Source organism: Lepisosteus oculatus, chromosome 28 (genome assembly GCF_040954835.1).
Source record: "Lepisosteus oculatus isolate fLepOcu1 chromosome 28, fLepOcu1.hap2, whole genome shotgun sequence".
Classification (NCBI taxonomy): Eukaryota; Metazoa; Chordata; class Actinopteri; order Semionotiformes; family Lepisosteidae; genus Lepisosteus; species Lepisosteus oculatus.
Genome location: NC_090723.1, coordinates 6,153,581 through 6,176,671, shown reverse-complemented (window position 1 = coordinate 6,176,671; position 23,091 = coordinate 6,153,581). Strand labels below are relative to the sequence as shown.

Genomic DNA, 23,091 nt, shown 5'->3' with positions numbered 1-23,091 from the left:
CACGCTGCGCGGGTGCGGTAACTTACCCCAGCACTAGAGGGCGGTGCGGCAGCGGCCTGGCGGGGAGGCTCGGGGGCGGGCTCAAAGTTGAAGTTCTGAGGAGCCCCGGGCTGCTGGTGATATCCTACAGACAGAGGATCTGGTTAGCAAGACAGGACACCACAGCCCCTGCCCTTCACTTGCTCATTGTATATCGTTTAAAACAATGAACATGTCAGCATCTTGTGCAATTTAAAGCGTATTTTTCTGTTTTTGGGGGGGGAAGAATAACGCAGACAACAATGCATGATAAGGCTCTGCAGATCGCGCACCGGAACCCAAAAGAGTAAAGCAGCTTTTATTTTAGAACTGCAAAACAAAACTGCTCCAGGAACAAGCAGCTGATCAATCGGGTTTCCTTTGCGTACAGCAGGGAAAGCAGGGTGTCAGCTGGTTTAAAGAAACCAGCTCATTACAGAAGACGAGTCTAATAAATCTGCACTATTTGCATTATGTTTGGACAAGTACAAAAATCGGGGTAACTGCATTTTTTTCTTACTGAGATTCCAAAGCATCCTGATCGTATGGAAATCATTTGCATATGTTTTTACCTTCATTTGCTTACTTTCTTTCCACCCCAATACTTTATTTAAGGCAATACAGGCAGAGCCATGTTCCCGGTCCTGGGCCAGCCTGCTGACTTACCTGGGGTGCCGTGAGGAGGGGGGGTTTGGCTGTGTCCCTCCCCACCCATCCGGCTCTTCTCAAAGTCTTCATGGTACTTGATCTGCGGAAAGAAGCAGCGACAGAAACGTCTCCATCACGCACGGTCGAAAGCGCAGGGTGGCCCTGTGCGTTCCCCTGGCCCGGGTTCGAGCTGCAGCCCGTCGAGCCTACAGGGAAACTCCCATCTCTTCCCGGGTTTCTTGTGCCACACACCTGGTGCAGTCTGCGCTAGGCAGAAGGGTTCACTGCACACCGCATGTGACTTCTTAATCTGAGACATTTGTTTCAGCATCTCCCATCTGGCAGAGGTTTCAGATCTAAGATCTATGATTAACATGCTATAGCTTTGTCACTCACAGGCTTTTGGATTTCTGGAGGCAGCATGCCACTACGTACAATACATCTCTGTGTCTGATACATGTCTGGAAGTCTGATACTGAAAGGAACACCCTTCTGCCACATTTCTGTCAACCCTGATTTCACTAGTGCATTATTAATCAAAACAGACTCCTCCTGCAAAGCACCTAGATCCATTTCAGGCTTCAGTAGGTGCGTGTTTTCATGCAGCTTTAAGCTGTAAGGCAATTTATTTAGTACTGTTACAGCTGCATGTCTGCCTATACAAATGCACTCAATTAAAGGCACCATGCTTGAAATTTCAGACTGAATGTCTGGGCAATCGGAGCCGTATTTCTCTATTCTGGAACCCCTGCCATTTTTACAATCGATCAATCCTAGCCAGAGCCCTGAACACAAAGCACAATGCACAGCCAGGTCAAGTTCTATGAGATTTCTCACTAGGGGGTGTGGTGATGGCAGACTCAAGGAGGCTACAATAATTTTTCTGTACGATGATTTAAGTGAAGGGTTGTTGAATTTTTACCAGCAGGGGGCTCCAAATTGCCTTGTTCCTTATTTGGTATGTGATGAATACACTGCCCTTTTTGGAAGTACTCGGAACGGCAGGAAATGAGATCACTAGCAAGTCACCTGATTTCTGCGTTGCCAGGACACCAGTGCTGAGAGCTCGCCTTAATACAGTGTTAGGAACAGGTACGCAGAACAGAGAGAGGAAGGAGACTCAACTACCACACAATGAGAATGTCAGTTAACTCCTTCTCAGACAGAAGTACTTTCCCAGCAAAAATGAAACTGCTTCCTGAGGTTTTGAATAAGTGCCAGAGATCAGCAGTAAAAGAGGCTGAGGGAGCAGAGCAACAGTTATCTGCGTAGGTGCTGTCGGTCAGGCAGTCGGAATGGGTGTTAGAACAGGAAAGTCCACCCTTGGGAGTGTCTTAGGTCAACACACAGAGCTACACCGCTTCTCCTAGGGCTGAAACAGGCACGCTGGGAGAGGATCAGAGATGAAGGCCAGGTCGTAGGCAGGGAACTAGTACACTGAAAGCCCCCCAAAAAACTTCTCGTTCTGTGATGTGTCCTCGGCAGACAGACAGACAAAAGGAACTTTGGCTCTACAATGGGGGAAATAGTTTTTGAGTAGATTTGCAATGATTTAACAGATGAAGAAAAGCTCAAGCCACTGAAAAATGGAAGCGTCCAGCTCTCCAACTGTTTGATTTTGTAATGAATTTATGTAACTGGTGCATTTCTCCTTTGCTCCTTTAAAGGCAGGGGCTTTTTCCCCCACGGAAAGAGTGTGTGAGCGCAGGAGCTCTTCAGAGCGACAGGAGGGGGGGACACCACCAGCACAGGCGCAGCAAGAACTGTCAAGAGACTCGGGGTGACGATCTTCACCAACTGCACCGAAGAAACGCCGACAGCAACGGGGTTCTGACACAGTAATCCACAACCCCGATACGAATGCAAACTCCCTCAGATTTAACGGTACGCGGTCTCCAAAGTCTCCTGGTTTGGAAACGGCCAGCAGTTCAGGCACCCAGATTTTTATTCGAAACCTCTCATCCAACCTGCGGCTCCCTTCTTCCCTCCTGCTGGCCTCCATCCTGGGGGCTGACATAAGCCGCACATGCAGGGCAATAAGGTAGTGCTGCTCTGGTTCCTTCATATGCAAAGAGCTACCATCAGCACACCTGGATAAACTGACCATAGGCAGCTGAAGATCACTCCCGAGCGTCTAACATGGGAAGTTTCTCTGCCCCTCTTCTAAAGTCTGGGCAATGGATCACTCTAGGTGTGGCCATCCAGCTCTAACAGCCTCCTGATAGAGATCTCCAACCTGAGCAAGCGGTCGCAGACTGGGGACGTGTTTCTACGGCACCAAAACAGTGCATTGCTCCACTGCAGGGGGAGGTGGGGTCAAAGGGCATGGCACAGCACAATTTTTCAGAAGCAACTTTCGGGAGTGGCTGGAAAGGCCAGCAGAACAGACACGCACGCCAAGGGAAAAGAATCAGGAAGATGAAACTGCAGCAGAAACACCACTGGTTCCCATGGCGGCCTCACAAATACCAAAGAGTGAGCATCATCACTGTCTCATCTCTGCGAAAAGGGGGGGCAGAGTGAGAGAAACGGAGGAAGACCAAGGGTAGACGAGAGCAAAGGGAAAGAGAAAGGAGGACGGTGAGATTTCTTTACATCTTGCAAAACCTCAAATACACCACCTGAGAGAGGAGGGCTCATAATTTACACCCCGACTGCCCTGTTCCTGCCTCTCCAACTCCCACCTCCACACCTGCTGAGACTCAACCCCGTCCGTGCACACGTCCGTGCTCTGCGAGTGTCACACCCTCTCTAATTGTTGTGCTGCTGCGTTGGGGTGTCATTAGCATTTTGTCTAGGAGCACCGGGCCCTAATCAGGGAGTCAGTCTGTAATTACTCCAGCACCAACACAGCTATTATCTCATTTAGCACCACGCCAGGCACAGCCCCCTCTCCCTGCCAGCGCGTCTACCCTGCTGTTCGGCTGGTCGTCTCTGTCCGCCTGCCCCAACTTAAATGTGCGCACAACTCTTAATCACGCCCCGTGAAAATCAGACTGCTCCCATCGAAGCAGGCAGCATTCTAAATATTAGTGTGCAAAACAGAAAAAATGCTAGAATAACATCCCCCCATAAATTACATGTGTAAAACCAATCCCAGCGGGTAAGCGGCTCTCCTCTTTGTGAATGTCTCCAGCCCGAGCAGGGGATGACGCCTTGACAGTGCGTCTACAGAGAGGATGTGATGGATGGATTGGAAGGGTGACAGGGAGGCCAGGAAGCAGAGTGCAAGGTGAACACAGTGGAGGGATAGAGAGAGGACTCACGTTACTGATCTGGTCCTGCGTCTTCTTGATTCTCTGCAGCTCCGGCGTGTCGGCCACCACACTGAAACCCTTCCCCTTGTTCTTCTCAAATTCCTCCTTGTACAGCACCTGGAAGACAACGGCACACACACGCGCAGGGGTCAGCACACCCTCTCCTGCAGCCCTCCTCAATACACATTCCTCTTTCTGTGTGCAGGTGACTTACATGCTTTCATTTATCTGGGGCGTCTGCGACGCTGAGCTCGACAGCTCCTGCTCAGTGCAGATTCCCAAGCTACTGTCAGTCTAATGGCACAACGTCTTTAGCTGGGCAAAAAGGCTGTGTGGAGACTGAAATACCTATAGACCTATATATCCTCCATTTCTATTATTGCAAAAAAGCAGTAAGATAATTTCTCTCATCTTCATGTTTTCTTAAATCCCTGGTCTTGTATGTGGTGTTTTAGTTCTCTATTAAGAATACAATACAATCAGATAAAATATACTCAAGACACAACACTCATATTCACCACACTAGAAAGACTCAAACCAGATGAGCCACAAACGTGACTCTTGGGGGTAATGAGAGTAACGTGCATGCAGCGCACAAGCTTGTGGGTGTCCTGACAAAAACGCTCATGCACTTATTTTCAGAGGGACTCAGCAACCCCAGGACAATGTACCGGGGCAGTATTTTAAGACGGCAAGACTCAATTCTAACTGAAATCAAGTGGTTACATTCGGTGACACAAACCCAGCACAGTCACGCTTCGGGTGACGCTAGAACGCGGCTCAGAAATAGCTGCAGGAAATGAGAATCAGCCCCCCCCCCCACCCCCGTGCCCAGGGCTGAGAAGACGACACTATTACTGGGAGTGTGGGGGCGGGCGTGTGTGAACGCGCTGTCCAGCTCAAGGTGAGGGCCGGGACTGCACGCCTGCCTCTGCGGTTTCCTGTCGGCTGCAGCGAGGCGCGGGCCGCCAGAGAGCGCGGCACCCAGCCGTCTCCTTTTAAGGGCTGCAGAGTGCCGTGCCGACAGCGTCCCGCCCAGCAGGTCCCACACACACACCGGCACGCCTTCCTGAGACACGTCTACGAGCGGCTCTGCAGCTGCCCCGGTCACGTCCAGCGCCGGACCCGGGCCTTCAGCGCACTTTTCTTCAGCTCTTCACTGTCCTATTAATGCCAAGCTTTTGGTCTTCCCATTGCGTGTTTTAACTGGGGGAAGGGGGCAGGGTATGAAAATCTCTGTTCTATTTTCATACAAACTACACATTGTGTTCAGTCACACAGCCTGGGCAGGAAGTGGCAGAGGCCAGGAACACGATTCTCTTTTGTCTCATATCGCACCCCAATATTCACTACACACAACTCCTGCCTCCGGCACATAGAGGCCCTACAAACCACTGACACACACGCACACACATCAGGGCAGGTCTTCTGCTCCATTTTTGTCTTGTTTGCAGGCTAGCAGCTCATGGATCGGGGGCTCTCCTGTGAGTCAGACACGCACACACTCACACAACAAAGTATTTGTCCGCATCACCCCTGACTCCACTGTTCGAACTGTTAGTGCTGCTACAGTCACAGCCACTGCGACTGATCTTGCATCTTCTGCTACTGCTGCCGCCACCGATACTACTGCCATGATGATTGATACTGCTAATATTACTATTATTACTGCTGCTACAGCAAATACTGCTCGTGTGGCAGCTCAGACTACTGTTACCATGCCCAATTCTCTCCACTACACCTATTGATGCTATGTGTTACAGCCACTAGTGAGGAAATAATGCCAATGGAGCTATCGCTGATAACGCTGCTAGCGCTGTTATCTTCACACTGTGGCTGTATCTCCTGTGACTAAAATGAATGACAGCAAAAAACAGACCAAGTGAAATTACACCCCATTTGCACAAGATGGGACACTTACTTTATCATGGCTCTCATTTGAGCTTTTACAACTCGTGCTGAAGGAGGTTTACATGGCTTATTATGACAGGGCTGTGGGTCGTGCAGTCTGTTTGGCAGAGGGAGACGGAAGCGAGTGGGGAAATCCTACAGGATTAAAAAGGGATCCCTGCCAATGCAATGCAAATCTGCAGCATACGGGCATGGCTTCCCGCTGCCAGGGGAAACGGAGGCAAAGAAAACTGGCACAGGGGCTGAGGAGCGCTGCTGGCGCTGCCAGGACAAGAGCAATGTCATGACCCGTCCAATTACTGCCAGAATGGAAGAGCGTTAACGAAGCTCATTAATGCCATCAATAACTCAGCCCACACTAGAGCGCGCTGAATGAAATCTGATGCGAGACACAGAGCTCGAATACAAACACGACATCGCAGCGGCTGCACTGTCTTCCTGCAGGGGCAGAATTCCAGCCCCAGGTCTACCAGTGCTACAGAACTACGCTGGCAGTAACATCTGTATCTCTTTTTTTTTTTTTGCACTGCACAGATTGCGTTTTTAAAGAAGCGGGGGTGCAGGGGGACCGGTCTGTGTGTCCAGTGCGGCGTGCAATGGGTTCCTTTTCACGAACGAACATGCCGACAACGGCGCAAGCCCTTGATTCTCGGCTTGTGCCTTGGCTGGGAGCCCAGTTTCAGCCAAGACCCTTTCCCCCAAGGTCTGGCACGCTGCAATGCCCCCCCAGTTCCTCAGAGTAGCCTTGGCTTTGCAAGCACCTGGAGGTTGCTATAAATTGTAGTTGCTATAAACAGCAACTACAGGCCCAAAAATCTGCTAGTGTGGCCTTGAGCTTCCAGCAGGGTCTGATGCAGCCCGTCATGCAGGAGGCTTGATATTAATGTTCCAAGGGGGGTGCAGGTATGAAAATGCCAACGTGTGTAATCTCTATGTACGAACGTGTGCAATTTCCTGTTGTTGTTGTTTTTTCCCTGGAGAGAGGGGGTGCTTCTGCTTGTCGTTTCGTTGCGCACGAGTGTCACTAGCGTGCACACATCTGTACCCACACTCGAAAGCAACAAGAACAGACCAGCCAGTCCGAGAAAAAAAAAAGCCTGGTCTTATTTCACTTGATCCCCGGTGCAGGCCTGCTCTGCGTTGGTATCCTGGGAGAGCTAGCGCGTCTGTCTGTCCCTGCGGAATATGGCTGCAATAATCTGGTGTAACAGAGACCCCGCCGCCACCAACAACAACATAATCCGCCTTCGGAGTCTTAATCGGTGTGGTGTGCCGGCCCGGACTGTCTGTGGCCCTGCCCGGCAGTCCTAATCCCCTGCAGCAGCAGGACTGCCCAGAGATCCGGACAGAAACAAGGGGGCAGGCTGGCACACACAGAGCCACGCCACATTCCCTGCTGGGGACTCAACAGCCCCTGACGACGCGCGCAGCAGGGCGTGCACGGCGCATGGCCTGGTGCAGACGCTCACCCAGGAGGCTGACACCGCTGTCCCTGGTGTGAGAGAAATGAACTGCGACGGGGGTGGGGTGGGCGCTCCTTTCACTACAGCACAGATCTGCACGCACAGGATGGAGCCCCACGTCTACCTGCTGTCTGTCATCTCATCCCCCTGTAATCCACACCTTCACATGCATGAGGTCTCACAGCGGAGCGGTTATCAACTGGATCTGACTGCGACGTTTACAGTCAGAAGCAGGGTGGCAGCATTCCTGTGTGTGCGCACGTGTGTCTGCGTGCGTGTGTGTGTGGCTGGAGGGTGTGGGTCAGCGTGGCCCAGTAGAGCTGCCCCTCCCCCCCCCGGCGTTGCCAAGGGAACCCCATCGTCATAGCAGCCAGACAAGTGTTCTATCAGCCCTCGTTACCAGACCTCACAACCAGCCACTGACGCATCACCACTGGAGAGAGGAGGAGGATGAGGGTATGATGAAGAGCTAGAGGGGTACAGAGAGAGAAAGGGTGTGCGTGGGGGGGGGGGGGGAGGGGGTGGAGTGGAGAAAGTCAAGGCAAGACAGAGGAGACCAAAGGGAAGAGGGAGAAAACAGGACAGAGGAGCAGAAACAACAGAGTAGGGAAAGAAGAGGCAGAGAGAGATACTGAAGGAGCAGGAAGTGTTGGGAGAGTGGGACAGAGGGACGCGGATAGAAACGGAGAGAGAAACCTTAAGGAATGCGGACAGAGAGAGAGACAGGTGGACACCCGTGAGGAATGAAGGAAGGAGTGGAGTGCGAGAGGCGTTTGCGTTGAGGGGGGTTTCGGCGGGCCCAGTACCTGGCTCTGCATCTTGCTCTGCTGTTTGAGCCGCAGGTTCTCGGGGGTGTCTGCCACGCTGGTGAAGGTGGTCTTGGGGTAGTGTCTGAAACACACAGAGAGCACGCCGGTCAGCGCCTCAGGGGCACGCACAACGTCCAGGCTTCAACGTCTTCCCACCAGCTGTCCGGCAACCCCGCTTCCTCCCCAGGCCCATAAACCTCCAAATCAACAAACCCCCACACTGCAAGCTGGAGGATCAGTGCGTCTCAGGCCCGCCGCTACACTAAACCCCTTTTGGGGAACGTGGAGATCCTGCAGAATGTGTTACCTGACACCCCTGTGCCAACAGCTCTAATCAATATCACCTCCGGAGGATCCCAACACACTCCACGCTAGCGGGAGCCCCACTCCTACCCCCACCAAGACAGAGAGTGCGTGTGCGTTATCCCCAGGGGGCGATTGGTTATGCAGGAGCGGACAACATAATGAAAAACAAACTAGACACATAAACATGAACAAGGGAATCCACTGTTGAGCGGGGTTATAGCCACAGGTATAATTGCGAACTATAATTGCGCTCTGAGGGGGGTAAGTGGAATTCGTTAAAGACAGGGTGAAGGGTGCTCTGGGACGGAAAATGCTTTTTACGCAAGACTCGTAACTGGTAGAAATGGGCCAGGTCTGAAAGAACAGTATGGCTTTCACCCCCATTTGTTCTTACTCCTTAGATTCAGATTCCCAGCCCAGCAGACCTGGGGGACAAGAGCTCAAGCTGAGGTGCATCCTGCGCCTGGGTGACCCCTGGCAGCCCCACTGCACAGCTGATCAGCTGCGGAGGACTGAGAAACTGCCTCGAGTGACCTCAACGGGGAGCTTCCCCTCCGAATTCAGGGAGGCCAGGCTGTTCAGGACCAGGGTAGGGGTCTGTAACAATGAAGTCATCGGGACCCCAGTTCAGCAGCTCATCTTCATCGCCACCACCATACCGAGGCACTGGCTTGAAAATTCTGTTCCAGAGGAAAGAGCGCCACCTACTGGTCCACCAGCACCACTGACGGCGGCAATCTCCCATCCCAGTACTGCCCAGGACCAGTCTTTCACAGTCCCTGATCTGAACGGGCTACAAACTGGCGACAGTGGTGCTCTTTTATGACTAGGCCCCGCTCACTGAGATGTGATCGGTTAGGTTCAGCAGCAGCTGCTGCCCGTTCCTCAGACTCACCTGCTTGCACTGACGTGACATGAACTTGAAGGGGCAAGTTTGCCCCACTCAACTGGACATTTGTTTTGGCTGCTAAGCGACCAGCCAGCATCTCCCAGTCAGTGAGGAATAGGGAGGGGTGCAGCCAACCCTAAAACTGCTTAAACAATGTTTCTAAATGCGATCAAAGTCTGACCCACACACAAAACACCAACTCTCAGCAATCAAAATAAGCTTTGGATGTAGTGAAATACACTTCTACCAAATAAAGACTACAGATATTTTCCCAGAAAAACTTTCAACGTTACTCAACAATTCTGCAGCCGACAGAGCCCCTGTGCCAGTATTTCAAACACACACGGCAATGGCAAGGGGCTGCCATTTTATAGGATTCTGCGAGACTTCAATTATGAACTCCAGCTCTGGAAGTCATTACTCTCCCTCTCTGAGCGAAACGTCTCGAGTTTCTTCTCGCTGCTGAACTTCCTGTTACAGTTCAGCAGCTCTTGGAAGTCAAGTGGAAAATGAGGTGAAAACGAAGGATCACGGCTCTTTCTTGGAAGTCCCTAGGAAATGGAGCCGACAGAGTGCAGGACTCTGATTGCACACCACGCAGGGAGAGAAACAGCCAATCAGGGGAAGGAGGACAAAACGGCAGAAATAATAAAATCAGATTCCCAAATTCCCACGCTGGCCAGAATCGAAACGGGGGAGGAAACTCAACAGAGCCGCCGCCCAGGAGAGGCCTGGCACGAGCTGGACCCTTCGGGATCAGCCCGGGTGGGATCTGGGGACGGACTGGCTCAGGCAAGTCAACAGAGGAGGACGGGCTAAGTGGCACCCATGATTCTCAGGTTATGGGAAAGCAGCTCAGCGAATTAACCCGAGAGTCAAAGGAATCTGTGATGACTGGCTGGTCCCATGCGACCGGCGTCTCCGAGGTGTCCTGAACCAGGGCCTCTTGCCCGGACAGGAAAAGAAAAAAAGTAGCACAAGCAGCGCTTGCGCCAGTGATCCCCTCCGTCGTTAGTCTTGATTTATTTGATTGTTTAATCACAGCAAAGCTTATCTCCCCTCCACCTCCTGTGTGAACCCCCTGAAAACAGAGTCTGGATTAGGCGAGTCATCCCTGCAGGGCTGCTAGGGAAACTGCCCCCAAGTGTTTTTCCCATCTCCGCACTCTGCAGGGCCAGCCCTAGAAAGACAGTGGCATTCAGGGCACCGGATCACTAAATGGCATGGCTGGTAAAGAACACTGCATGGGCCCCTGCTAATTGGCTCGCTACAAAACCTAAAAGACACTATGGAGGACCAGAATCCCTCTAGCAGACTGTCATACCCATGAGCAACAGGAGTCTTCATTCCCCTGCCTGTCCGTTAATGTATGAGAGAAGACAACAGTGCAGCCGAGGTGAACAGGCTTAACCCCATCTCACCAGAAGGACGCTTCACAAGTGACGATCTGTGGCTGGGCTGGCTCCCGCAGCCCCCCGACGGGGAGCGGACAGACAGCCAGTCACACGGCCACGCTGACTCACGGCCACCCTCAGACAAAGAAAGAACGGGCCCCGAGAAAAGCGGACCGTCATGTCCTTGGGGAGGAAGCCGTATCTAAATAAAGGCTCCTGGCAGGAGAGAGCATGCTGTAAATTACAGCTCTGGTGTTTTCAAGCAAGGAAAGAGAAAAAGAACAACAAAGTAAATAAAAAAAAGCCAGAAAGCCAGCCAGCACGTTCTGAATGTGACTGCTCTGGCGGTGCTGTGTGTGCATCATGTGTAGTTCAGTACCCACGCCCTGAATCTGGAGCAGGTTTGTTAAACACGCTGGCTCCCTCATCGTTAAAATGCTGTAGTATCTGAAGCTACAGTGTGTCAGCAGGAATGTCTGGAGCTCCACAGACACCTGCGCCAGCCATGCTGTGTTTGAAGGAAGTTAACTCACTTGAATGCAACTCTCCCTACCAGGATGAATGAGTATTTACTAAACTTGAGAAAAACAGCACATAAAAAAATAATCCAAAAACCAGAAATAAACTAAGCAAAATTTCTGAGGATTTTTTTCATGTTCCAATAAAGCTAAAATAGCCTTTACTTGCACGCCCATTCCTAGACAGATGATCCTTTTGGATGTAAAAGTGATTTTCATCATTTCAGTCCTGTGAAGTTGCAGCGGTATGTATTCATGCAACACTCAGAAGATCCACCTGCTTTCTCAAGATAACCAACTAGTGCAGGAAGATAGAACAGCTTCCCGATGGTCACCTGAGGTTCACTTTACCCCAAGGGTGGTTGGAGTCTGGAACAAACTACCCATTATGTGGCTGGACCCAATGCTCTGACTTCTTTCAAGAACTGAATGGATGAGATCCTTGGATCACTTAACTACCAAACAGGTTAGACGAGCTGAGTGGCCTCTTGTCTGTGACTGTTCTTTCCTATGAATGGAAAAGCTTTTGGGGGGGAATCACACTGGTGTCTCACAGGCCCGACAGGCATAACTCTTTGCCAGTGGGCGAAGCACATTATTCCTGGAGGACTCTAAAAATAACAGAAGAGACCGTGAAAAAAATAACTCAGACGTGTAACAAATCATAAAGAAGCTACACAAGACATAGATAGAAAACTCCTAAAATGGGTTAAACCAGCAGAAAAAAGCCCAACCCAGACTATGCTGCCCATAGAAGTTACTTTATTTAGCCCACATTTAAATTTAGCCACTGTGGCAAGAACCTGCGCTCTCTCAGTGCTTCCACTGCAGAGAGGGGCAGAGAGGCAGCGATAAGCATCGAGTGTGGTCGGGAAGTATGAACCAGCTAGTGTTGTGGCTTAAGAGTGGTGTTTCAGCCAGGAGTTTAAACACAAGGCCTCCTTTTTTTTGCAAATTTGCGTCTCTGAGTCACAGGCGGCGTCAGGCAGGCCAGCGCGGTGGTGCTGTCCCATCATGCCCTGGGCTCTCCTCTCCCGAGTTCTCTTTTAAAACCGAGCCTATGCAAATCCGCAGCGCAGCTCTCGGGAAGGAGGAAGTTCGTTTTTCTTCTACTTGCAAAACTCATTTCCCTGAAAAGCTTAAAAATTTACAACTGAACACTACAACTGGCACCTTAGAAAAGGGAGTCGGCCTGTCTGCTTTTTTGGATCTGCTTGCCTGTTGGAAAGCTAACCGAAGAGCTGAGGCTCTTAATGGTTCACGTGGTCTCTGTCTCTCACATTCTGGAGACAGGAGTCAGACACTCTTGCAGTCACATTAGAATGACACATTGGTTCTGCCAATTGGCTACCTGCCAATTCTGTGCCTAATACACACTGAAAATCTCTCTCTACTTATTTATATGTTCTTGTATTTCACACAGACCTACTCAAGAAACAATGTCCCTCACTAAATAATCACAGCTACTATTTATAAAGCAATTTCTTTCACAGGGGTAACCACTTCTGAGTTTCACGAAGCCACATTAAGTGGTGTAAAGACATGTTAAGTGACTGAACTAGCGTGAGGCACAAGGTTATCTCAGAAGCGCAACAACGCAGGTCATTGTACTCGGCTCTCCTGAGCCGAGCCCCCCGAGTCCGACAGCGCTGAGGTCACCGTCTGCCTCCTCCACAAACACCCTGGACGCGCGGGAAGGGAAGTTGACTGTGCCTGTGTTTTGCAAAGAGGATCAGCAGGGCTGCGTGTTGCAACACGAAATCCTGCGGTGCTGACAAAACACTGACACCGAGAGCCCAGTTTAAAGACTCACCGCACAAAAACGGACCACGTCTGCAGAAGCTGTCCATGCTGGTTCACCTCCTAAAGCTACTGCAAAATCCAGCTATTTTCTAGTCGCGTCATGCAATTCAGGGTCGCGGGGGGGCTGGGGTCAATATGGCAGGGCACACCCTGGATGGGATACCAGTACCAACCCGTCGGGGTGGCTGAGGGACAGCGTCAGGACTGAGGTGCTTCAATGGCGTTGCTCCACAGCCAGGCAGGGTGCACTGATCCCCACCCTGGCTGCTGAGGTTGGAGACAAGCTCCAGGCTTCGAATGTTACAGGAAGTGCCGGATAAGGACTTGATTTCCACTGTCTATTCACCAACCAGCAGAAGACAGATGCGGTTTCAATAGTTCTTTAAAAATCTTTCACATTTTTATGTCTCTTCATTTATGTTGGTTGCAATATATATATATCGCACTCTTTCTTCACCTTACTACACCACGGCCTCATCAAAGTGCCTATTCTTGCATGCAGGGTAATCTCCCAGTTCCCTGGGGGCTTGTTCAGAGTCTCAGTGCAAAAGCAGCTTCCTGTAATGAGCAGGACCAACTCCCCCCACCTCCGGCCCTAAGACAGCGCAGATCCAGCACCTCCAATAGCAGCTCTCTGTGGCTGGAGGGGACAGTCTTTAACAGGACGGGGAGCGGGCCTGGCTTGTTCAGACTCATCTCACACAGGGCCTGGCTGGACAGAGCCAGGAGCGGGGCTGGACTTGTGCAACCCCTCCGCCTCCAACACCCCTGCCCCTCATTTCCACTCACAGCCTCACCCTACGCACCCAAAGGAGATCATGATGCAAACGGAGAAAACAGTTTGTGATCACCAAGCCCTCCTGGTTCACCAGGGACATTTCCCGGCCATCCACCCTCCCCCACAAAGATTTGCATAGCTTGATGCTTGTCTGCTATTTAACTGGCTGCGCCATGTGAGAAGATCTGTCGGTCCGGAAATTCACATGCACTTTAACACACTGGCGTCTAACCATGCAGGCAGGTCTCTCCTAATACCAGTTTATTGGACAAATATGCATTTTAAACACAAGAATACCTCCCATAAACAACAAAAAACACTTCTGTGGTGCTTCCTCATTAGTCCAAGGGTGAGCCTCACCAATGCTAACGCAATAAAAAAGTCAGATGCTATCACTGGTTCTAGTTTTTACAATCCAGCAATTCATCAGCGTCCTTCTGCAGCAGGTCCTTGTGTAGACACCCCCAGTTGCAACGTTGCACAATCCTTCGCTGACCACCGCAGTTGCAGACAAAGTGCAAATTTAACCCGTGGAACAATAACCTACGCACCGAGCCCCCGGGGAGGGGCTTCTCTGTGCAGAAAGCAGCACCCCCGCTTCTCCAAGCGCCCAGTTCCACATCCCCGGGCCGCGGACCGAGGACGCTGAGTGAACAACAGCCAGCATCATGCTTTCCACTTCCTCTTCAAAACAGGAGGGGAATTTTTTTCATTTAAATATACTGACACACTGTTGTGTCACGATCCCTCATTCAGATCAACTGTATGGGACCCAGGCTGCGCCGGCGCCCTAAACTGCTGGATCCAGATTCTCCCCAACCCCAGCTAATCCCACACACCTCCCGGTGGAGCAGTGCTCAATCCCAGAATAGCCTGGCCTTCCTCTCCACAGATTACATCACTCTTGCCGACACAACTCCCGAACAAAGTGGATCGTGTTGCCTGCTATTTACTTTGAGCTGACAGACAGGCTAAGCACTCTGATGCAGCAGGACTGCTGTGCTGAGCCCAGACTGGCTCACAGCTGGACAGCCGAGACTTACTGTCATACAGCACAGGCCTACCGATGTCCACTGATGGATCATTAAAGGCGCAAAGACTTGAAGGCTTACAGTATAGACCTGGATCCTCCCAGTCAAATGAAACACCCTCTTCGCAGTGGCCGAACATGAGGTTGGCCTTGCGGAGCAGCAGAAAGACTTTCGTCGTCTTCCCCGGCCAGAGAGATCCCCACTGCTCAGGTCCCGCTGGAAACCAGTGGGCCCGCTGGAATGTGCAGCTCAGTCCCACACGCTTGCCTCCAGACCAGAACCTCTGCCGCAGGTGATTCTGCCAGAAGCCTGGGCTGCAAATCTTTCAGAACCTTGTGAAAAACGCTTATGGACAGGAAACCCACAGCTGAGATAACGCGGTCCTATCAGCCCGGGCCCTGCCCAAGCTGGCGGCGTCCATCGCTCAGACAGAACGGGGCTTTCTGGGGTGGGGGTGGGGGGATTTTTTGCTGTAGGTTGCATTTGAAGGAAACCGAGCCGCCAGACTCAGACAACACTGCTCTCCACCACTACCATCGTAGTCAGCAAAAGGCTGCAGCTAAAAACTGCAGCGGATGTCTGACACAAAGCCTGGGGGATGTACACACAACCGAGGTATTGCTAGCAGAGCTGACCTAGAGCCTTCCGAGTCAATATCTCAGGGAAGGTGGTGTGAAACTGGGAAACGGACAATCTGGCCTCCCTAAAGCTCTCCTCGCCTCTCCCCCAGATCTGACTGGCAGGGGGGCAGCTGTGCGTCACCCGGGTGGGGCTGCACTTCAGTGCTGGACGATGCGACTCCCCTTCTTTATAAGCAAAGAGCTCTGCGGTGCCTTTGGGATGAGAAGCGCTTCATCAATGGAAGGAATCATTGTTATGGCTTGTTTCCAAGAAACTCTGGGCTCCATTGCTCCAACACCACTCTACACGGGATTTCTCTGGGAGGTAGGTCCCCTTCAGGCCATCAAGGCCCATAGGGATGTCTTCTCTGGTGAAGTCCTTCATTAAAGCACTGCAGTATAAAAACACAACCAAGCAACGCACAAACAACACCCCACGGCACTGCTCCTGGCCGCCTTTGCTTTCCATGCATTAACAAAACAATAAATGTTGTGGTATTGTTTCCTTTTTAAAGAAACAAACAGTGAAGTTTAATTCCCTCTTGGGGAAAAAAGGTGGCTGCCTCCTGTGAGGCAGGCAGCGGTTTCCATTTTCCACTTTTCGGCTCCGAGTAGTCTCCCTACTCAGAGAAGTTCCAGATCTGGAAGAGGCGCTGCCAGGGAAAGGAGGGGTGATGGGGGGTGGGGGTTGAGAGTGTCTTGGTAAGGGGGGATACCAAGGATTCCTCGCTGCTCTGGGAAAACTGCCTCTCGGAGAGGCCCTGGGAATTCTGTCAGACCTCTGGAATTCGAACAATTTCCGTGTCTTCCCCAGAGGCAGCAGGGCGAAGTGGGAGGAGGGGGTGGTGTGGGGCGTGCCCTTTCCCACAGCACAGGCAGGAAAGAGACAGGACCAGCAGAACATCCGAACTGGGATGGACGCGAGGAGGCCAGTCAGCCCTGCCAGCAGACTGGGAGCGAGCAGCTTAGAGATCTGGGGATCTCCTCCTGCTGTTCCCTGAAAGAATCCAAGGCACCAGCTTCAACAGCGTTTCTGGGGAGCCTGCGCCCAGCGCCACGTGTCCTCAGCGCCACATCCAGCCGGTTTCTCGGAAGGATCCAGGGTACCAGCTGCAGGGGTCTGGCTCGTTCCCGACCTCCAGCCACAGGCAGGAGAAGAACGAGCCTGGTGTGACCTTCTCCTTTCAAGACGACGCGGCAGCTGAGACACGCCAGCCCCCAGCGCCCATTTAGCGCACTGAAAAAAAAAAAACCTGGAACCAAGAGGCTGGATTGCGTGTTTTATCAAACATTTAAAAAAAACAAAAGACGATGATTTATGACTCACGTGTACAGCAGTGAATGGTTTCAGTTTTCCATTCAATACTGCATCCTGCTCCAATGTGAATCATTCCCATTCCTTCCCCTTCACCATGGGCGTGCACACACACACAGAGACACACACACAGCAGAGCGACTCTCGTCGGTGCACACGGGCGGCGGACCAGGAGGGGGCGATACTCACGCGTTGCAGTACGGTTTTTTTTCGAAGCCCTTATAATTCTTCATGTTTAGAGTCATTTTGCAGACCTCGCAGCTGAAGCACGCCTTGTGCCAGACCTGGGGAGGAGAGACGAAACGTTTCCCGCGTTAAAGCGTCATGCAGCTACGCAGAGGAGGAAGTTGGCCTCTGCTTTGATCTGTTCGCTATTAATTAGCGTATTGTTTAAAAATAGCCTGTGTGGTGAAGTCAAGGCGCCCAAAAGTACAGCCATGCATGTGCTGACCAAAATCTCTCTCAATATTCGCTGCTGAATAGAATAAGGGTTTAATTAATAGAAATGTACAGCAGGAGGACAAAGAATGCTACAGCTCATTGATAATTACTGATAATTTCCTAAAAAACGATGCTGGCTACAAGAGGCTGGATGAAGCACATTTTAGCAGGTTACCGCCTTCCACAGAACAGCAGTCCTCGCTGCCCTTTCTGCAGTCACAGCAGGATGAGCCAACATGCCAGCAGAGCCGCACACCCAGGCTGCTCCTGTGGCATCATCCTGACTGAGACTCGTTAGCGGCGCTAATGAGCACTGGTGATGAAGGGACCAGGCTTGAGGACCCGTGCTCTAAAGCACCTGCTCGCACCCATTGAGGAGCTCGCTGCATTGCCCTAAGGCAGAGGTCCTGGTGACCCACAGCCTGCTGGTTTGTGATGCAGCCGAGCCCTCAGTTATACCATCATGCCCTGCCTTGACTTCAGTTTCATTTGAACTGTTTGTTCCAGCTCTTACACGCATTGGAGCTTCGACCAGTGGGTTGTGTGAAGGAAAGGGAGCTTGCTTGCTGCTCTCCCTGCAGTCACATGCTAACAGAACTGCACACATACACGTGAGCTATGTTTTCCACACATGTAACACCGTCCTTCTTGTGAGATGAGCTGCCCTGCTTGGCAGACTTGAGCCCTGTTGAACGTCTGGTGCCATAAGCTCAGGAGTGCAGGAGCCTGGAGCTCAGAGCCCAGTGAACAGGCACGTGCTTGTCTGGGCTGTGCGAGAGGAATGGGACAGAACCAGTAACCTGGTGCAAAGCACGTGTCCCCGGTGGACAGCTTGTGCCGAGTCCAGCAGTGGTCAAGCCCTCCACTAGCCCTCACAGTAGAATACAGCTCATGAGAAACAGCGTGAGGAATGTACCTCTATTCAATAATATTCCAAGTGCACCTGCAACAAAACATATTCATTTTAAATTTCTGAATTTGCTGTAAGTGGTAATTTTTTTTTATGTTTCCTATCACATCTTTTACAAGTTGATTTTGCTGGAGCAATCTTGTTCCTTGATGTCTGGTATAGCAACTGTGGGATTTAAACCCACAACCCTCCCAACCAGGGAGCCCTGTGCCCTTAGCCACTGTTCCGCACTCCTGGCCCCTGTGACAAGATACAACACAACACCTGTACGCATTACATCGCCTCCACAACTGGAAACACACACACTGCCGGCAGACCTACCGAGACACAGCACCACAGTCTCCTACTCTCTCAGAGGCCTTCAGGGGGGTGTGCTCTCTCCAGTCTCCCCAAGATTGGCCCCCGGCTTTGAGAGAGGCTGGAGGGGAGATGTCTGTGTGTGAGCAGTGTCAGGGCCCGAAGCAGAGATGGACAGGAGCGAGGCCTCAGTGGTTGCAGGGCAGGCTGCCAGTCCCTCATGTGTGGACTGTTAATTTAACCCCCCCCATAAAATCCGAATTTTTTGACCCCGCTACACTGCAGGTGTCGGCAGGGGACTTCAAGGGAATCTGACAAAGGAGCACTGGTTTAGATCCACCACCTCTTCTACACAGGACAGCCAAGGATTGCTGAGAAGGGGGTGGGGAGACGGCACCGACTTCCATTGCAGCCTGACCTGCTGCAGGCGCTGGCCCTGGGGCAGCGAGCTGGTTTAGAGCTCTTGAGCTGCAAAGGGTGACAGACCAGGTCCTCACGGCAGCACGGCTCAGACGACAGAGATAACGCAGAAGGTTGTGCCGGAGTTGGAGGGGAGTGACTTCACTCTCCCTGTGTCCCTGCCTGTCTTGATCTGATCCAGCTCTCTCTCTCTTTGTGAAACAAAAGCAGAGATAACGAAATGCCAACGAACATCACAGGAGTAGAGAAGTGAGCACCAACGTACCCTGCTCGGGCAGCTCTGACACCACGCAGGGCCCGACGCAGACTTCTGCGTTCCGAGCTCCGACGAAGAGAGGAGAAGTGCACCGCACGTGTATTTTTTGGCGGCGGCGGTGTCTGATTTTAACAAGCCAGTATCTCCATGTGTGCTCTATGGAAAGCTCTGCTGCGGTTTCGGATCCGCCTTTTATTGGAAACGAACTGAACCCGGAGCCTGCCGGGGAGAGAGGGGGCCTCCTCGGCGGGCTTCAGATTACTGACCGCCTCCGATCCACTTCCCCTTCGCACTTCCTGCAACATCGGCTGCGAAACCAGGCCGCCGAATGTCTGAAGAGCAGTGGCGTGTTGCGTGGTCTGGGATAGCTAACGAGCCGCCAGAAAATCCCAGCTAGAGCAGGAACAAAGAACAAAGCCAGGCCGAGCACCGCAGCGAGCCGAACGCCGAGTTCAGCCACGGAACCACAATGCTTCGCTGCTGGTGAACAGACGCAGGCAGCGCAGCTCTGCTGAAAGCACATCGCGTCTTGGCTTTCAAACGCACCCTTTCAAAGGTCACGCAGATGGGAACCCTCCACACACCTATAAATTAAAGGCTGCCGGGGGCTTACGTGTGAGGCATCGGGGCTGAACTTTGATCTACAGCTTCCTGAACAAATATTGATCTTGGATGGGAACCAGGCTGGGCTGTGGCGTTTGCTTGGTGCGCATCCTGATGTGTGTGTGTGTGTGTCCGGCACAATCCCCTGGTTTGTGTTCTGCCACAACAAGCCTTCCTGGCTCTGAAAGGACTGGTCACTGCAGACGGTCGGGGAGACTCGCGAGGGGGAAGGAATTGGGCGTTGCGCAGGGCTCTGCAGCCCATCAGTGGCGCACCGTGCTCTTGAGACAGGAGAAACTCTCCGTCAACCCCCTCTCCTGCACCTTGCTATGCAACCCCTTATCATAACACCGGGAAGAAACTGGGCTTTTCCCATCTCCCAGACCGGCATGAGCGCTTCCCGGTGTGGGGAAGACTGCAGACGCGGGCCAACCTGAGGATCTCTGCAGGAAGTCTACCCGCCGCCCACACCCAAGAGCCTTACAGAGAGTCCACACCAGGATCACACCAGGATCACACACGTGCCGGCGGCCAGCAGGTCCGAAACCCGCTGTGCTTCCAGCTGCAGAGCCTCCTGCCACGCGCACACACGCACGCACGCACGCACGCACGCACGCACACGTCTCGGGGAGACAGGTCACCTGATGGAATTAAAAGAGCTCATCTGGGAATCGCTGCGTTTAAGTCACCAGCCCTCGGTTTCCCAACATTCACCAGCAAGGCCAGGCCCTGGGGTCACAGGGATGAGATGGAGCAAACGTGATCTATGTAGCTGGCACAAAGAAGGAGCCATGTATAGCCACCGTTTTAATAATATTCAACTCCTCACGCGCCATGTGCAAACACAGTCCACATAAGTCAATCCTGAAACTTCCAACCCCTGGCGCCACCTGGAAATCCTAAAATGGATCCAAATGCCGTGCAATAGGAGTCTCACTTCTGTCGCTGGAATGCCCCTAATTCCAGCAGGGCAGCTCCCCAGGGTCGCTTAGAGAGAGCTGGCAAACACACCTGCGAGTCTGTGAGCAGCTCAGCTGAGTCACAGTGTTTGTGTCTGTACAGCTACCAGGCCCTCGCCCCGCAGAGCTGTTTATGACGCGCGCTGTGTGCTGCGAATTCTGAATCCTAAGCCACATGCTGAAAATGAATGAGCTGCGTTCAGACCTGCGAGTGTGAGCACACAGATGCCAGTGCTACAGTGTAGTAAGCAATCACTGTTATTCTGAAAAGCCGAAACACTCAAAACAATCTGTACTCATTGCATGTCAGTTCCTTGTTATGAAATTAGGAACTAGGCCAATTTTTAAAAAAGAAGCATACACCGATTCAATCTGGAAGAGCCAACTGGTTTTTAGGACTCCGCCTTCTGGCTGCAGCTCCTGTACTATGCAGGAGAGAAAGACACGTTTACTTCTCCGACGCTCCTACACATACAGCAGGCTGTCATTCGATGTGCTGCGAGTCCTCCAACATCTGGCAGGAGCGTTGTGACATCACTGCATCTCTCAGTGACATCACCAAGCCACTCGAGAGTCTGTCAACGTTATTATTGACAAGACATCCATTTAAAAAACCCTTGGGGCCAAACGACTGTCATCAAGTAAGGACCTCTAAAATTCTCCCCTTGCTGCTACTCGTAGTTTTATAGCCATTTAAATACTGTGATCAATGATGCAATTGTGGATGAACTAATTACAGGCAAATGCATTTTTCTTGAGAGCTGCAATCAGATGTGCCACAAGCCAGAGAAGCCAGCAGGACACTAAGGCACGTCTGCTACAGACTGAGCACCGCGGGGTCATTCCTTCTGCAAGCTGCAGCTCACAGCTCTGAGCAGCATTGCATTTGAGCACACTTTTGGCAGGGCTAGGGCTGGGAAATATCCAGTGTGAGACAGGAGGGCAGGGGAGAGACTGAAGAGGCAGGGAGAAGAGCAGTCTTTGCAGACCCCAGTATCAGTGAGGTAAAAGAGACTGAGGGGCACACATAAAAGCAACTGGAAGAAGCGTAAATGAAGCAGACCTGCGCCAAAGCAGAACTTCCTGGGCTTCACTGTTGCAAAACAGACAAAAGATACACACAACCAATACAACACAAAAACACTTTCAGTATGGGAAAGGCTGATCCTCGGATGAGTCATGATTGCCGCTGCTGTCAGGGTAAAAATATTTGGCGATGTGCGTCGCACCGCTGTTCCAACAGCCCAGCGGTGCTGCAGACTGTCCTTGGATTCCATGCTCGGCTGTTCGGGAGTTGGGGATAATCCCGGCGCTGCTGGGGTTGGACTTTATGCTAACTTGCGGCAGGGCCCCTCAAACATGCCCAAGTATCCCTTCTCCCCCAAAACAACTCCCATCAGAGAGCAGATGCGTCTCGGCCGAAACGACGCCAGGCAGCGTTTTCCGCTGGATGCCCATTTGCGCGTTTAAAGTTTTGCTCATCTGCCCATTTGGTCTGAGTGGCAACACATGGCGCTGCTCGTACGAAGGAAAGCCGGGTGGGGGGTCAGAGAGCAGCCTGTGGGGTCCAGCGGGGTTCGAGTGTCAGGTGTGACCTCTCTCTCACCCGGGACAGGGCGAGGTGACCCGTCAGCTGCTGTCATCCCCCACAAGTTAAAATAAATCCGTGAGTCTGCCTTGAGGCATCTAACTTCTCGCAAGACCGAGACCTGAAAATCAAGACTTGGCAGAGCTTAACTAGTCAACCCTGCGACACAGGACTCTGGAGGACAGTACACACCTACACGCAGAAATACAGATCCAGGCCCTTCTGAGAACTCAGGGCACTTCATGACAAGAACACGCCTCTTTCTCCTTGCAAAGTTTTACTTTCCCTTTCATAAAACCTTTGCTTCCTCTCTCTCAGTTGGACTCAAAAGGCTGTTAATGACCAAGTTAAGCATGCTCAAAGCCTTCCCACTCCACTTGAGCACCACTCATGCATTCTTCCCACTCCAGTTCTGTGGATGACAAATATATCATCACCTTCTGCCCCAGACAGGTACCTGCAGCAGCCACTGGACTGAGAGAGGCACACACACACCCACAACTGTGCAAACACACGTCATGGGGGCTTCTGACGTTACTGAGGCCCAGTGTCTCAAGTCAATTAGCCAGCAGCCATATCGCCCTGCAGCTCCCAGCTGGCAGCCCACTGGAGCTCAGCAGGTGTGAGCCTGGCTGGAACCTGGATGGGAGACCTCCTGGGGAAAACTAAGCTTGCTGCTGGAAGAGGTGTTAGTGGGGCCAGTAGGGGGCGCTCACCCTGTGGTCTGTGCAGGTCCTAATGCCCCAGTATAGTGAGAATACTGTAAGAAGGTGCCATCCTTCAGATGAGATATTAAACTGAGGTCCTGACTCTCTGTGGTCATTAAAAATCCCAGGGTGTTTCTCGGAAAGAGTAGG

General features: G+C 52.0%; 1 protein-coding gene across 1 annotated transcript in view; it reads right to left on the bottom strand.

The window, feature by feature from the left end:
• Nucleotides 1-23,091, bottom strand: part of lasp1 (LIM and SH3 protein 1) — a 36,795-nt gene that overhangs the window by 5,331 nt on the left and 8,373 nt on the right. Inside the window, exons 2-6 of the mRNA XM_069185819.1 lie at nt 16,950-17,044; nt 8,104-8,188; nt 3,933-4,040; nt 685-766; nt 27-124 (exon numbers count right to left, since the gene is read on the bottom strand). Of these exons, the coding sequence (XP_069041920.1) occupies nt 27-124; nt 685-766; nt 3,933-4,040; nt 8,104-8,188; nt 16,950-17,044 (468 nt within the window). The remainder of the gene's footprint in view (nt 1-26; nt 125-684; nt 767-3,932; nt 4,041-8,103; nt 8,189-16,949; nt 17,045-23,091) is intronic.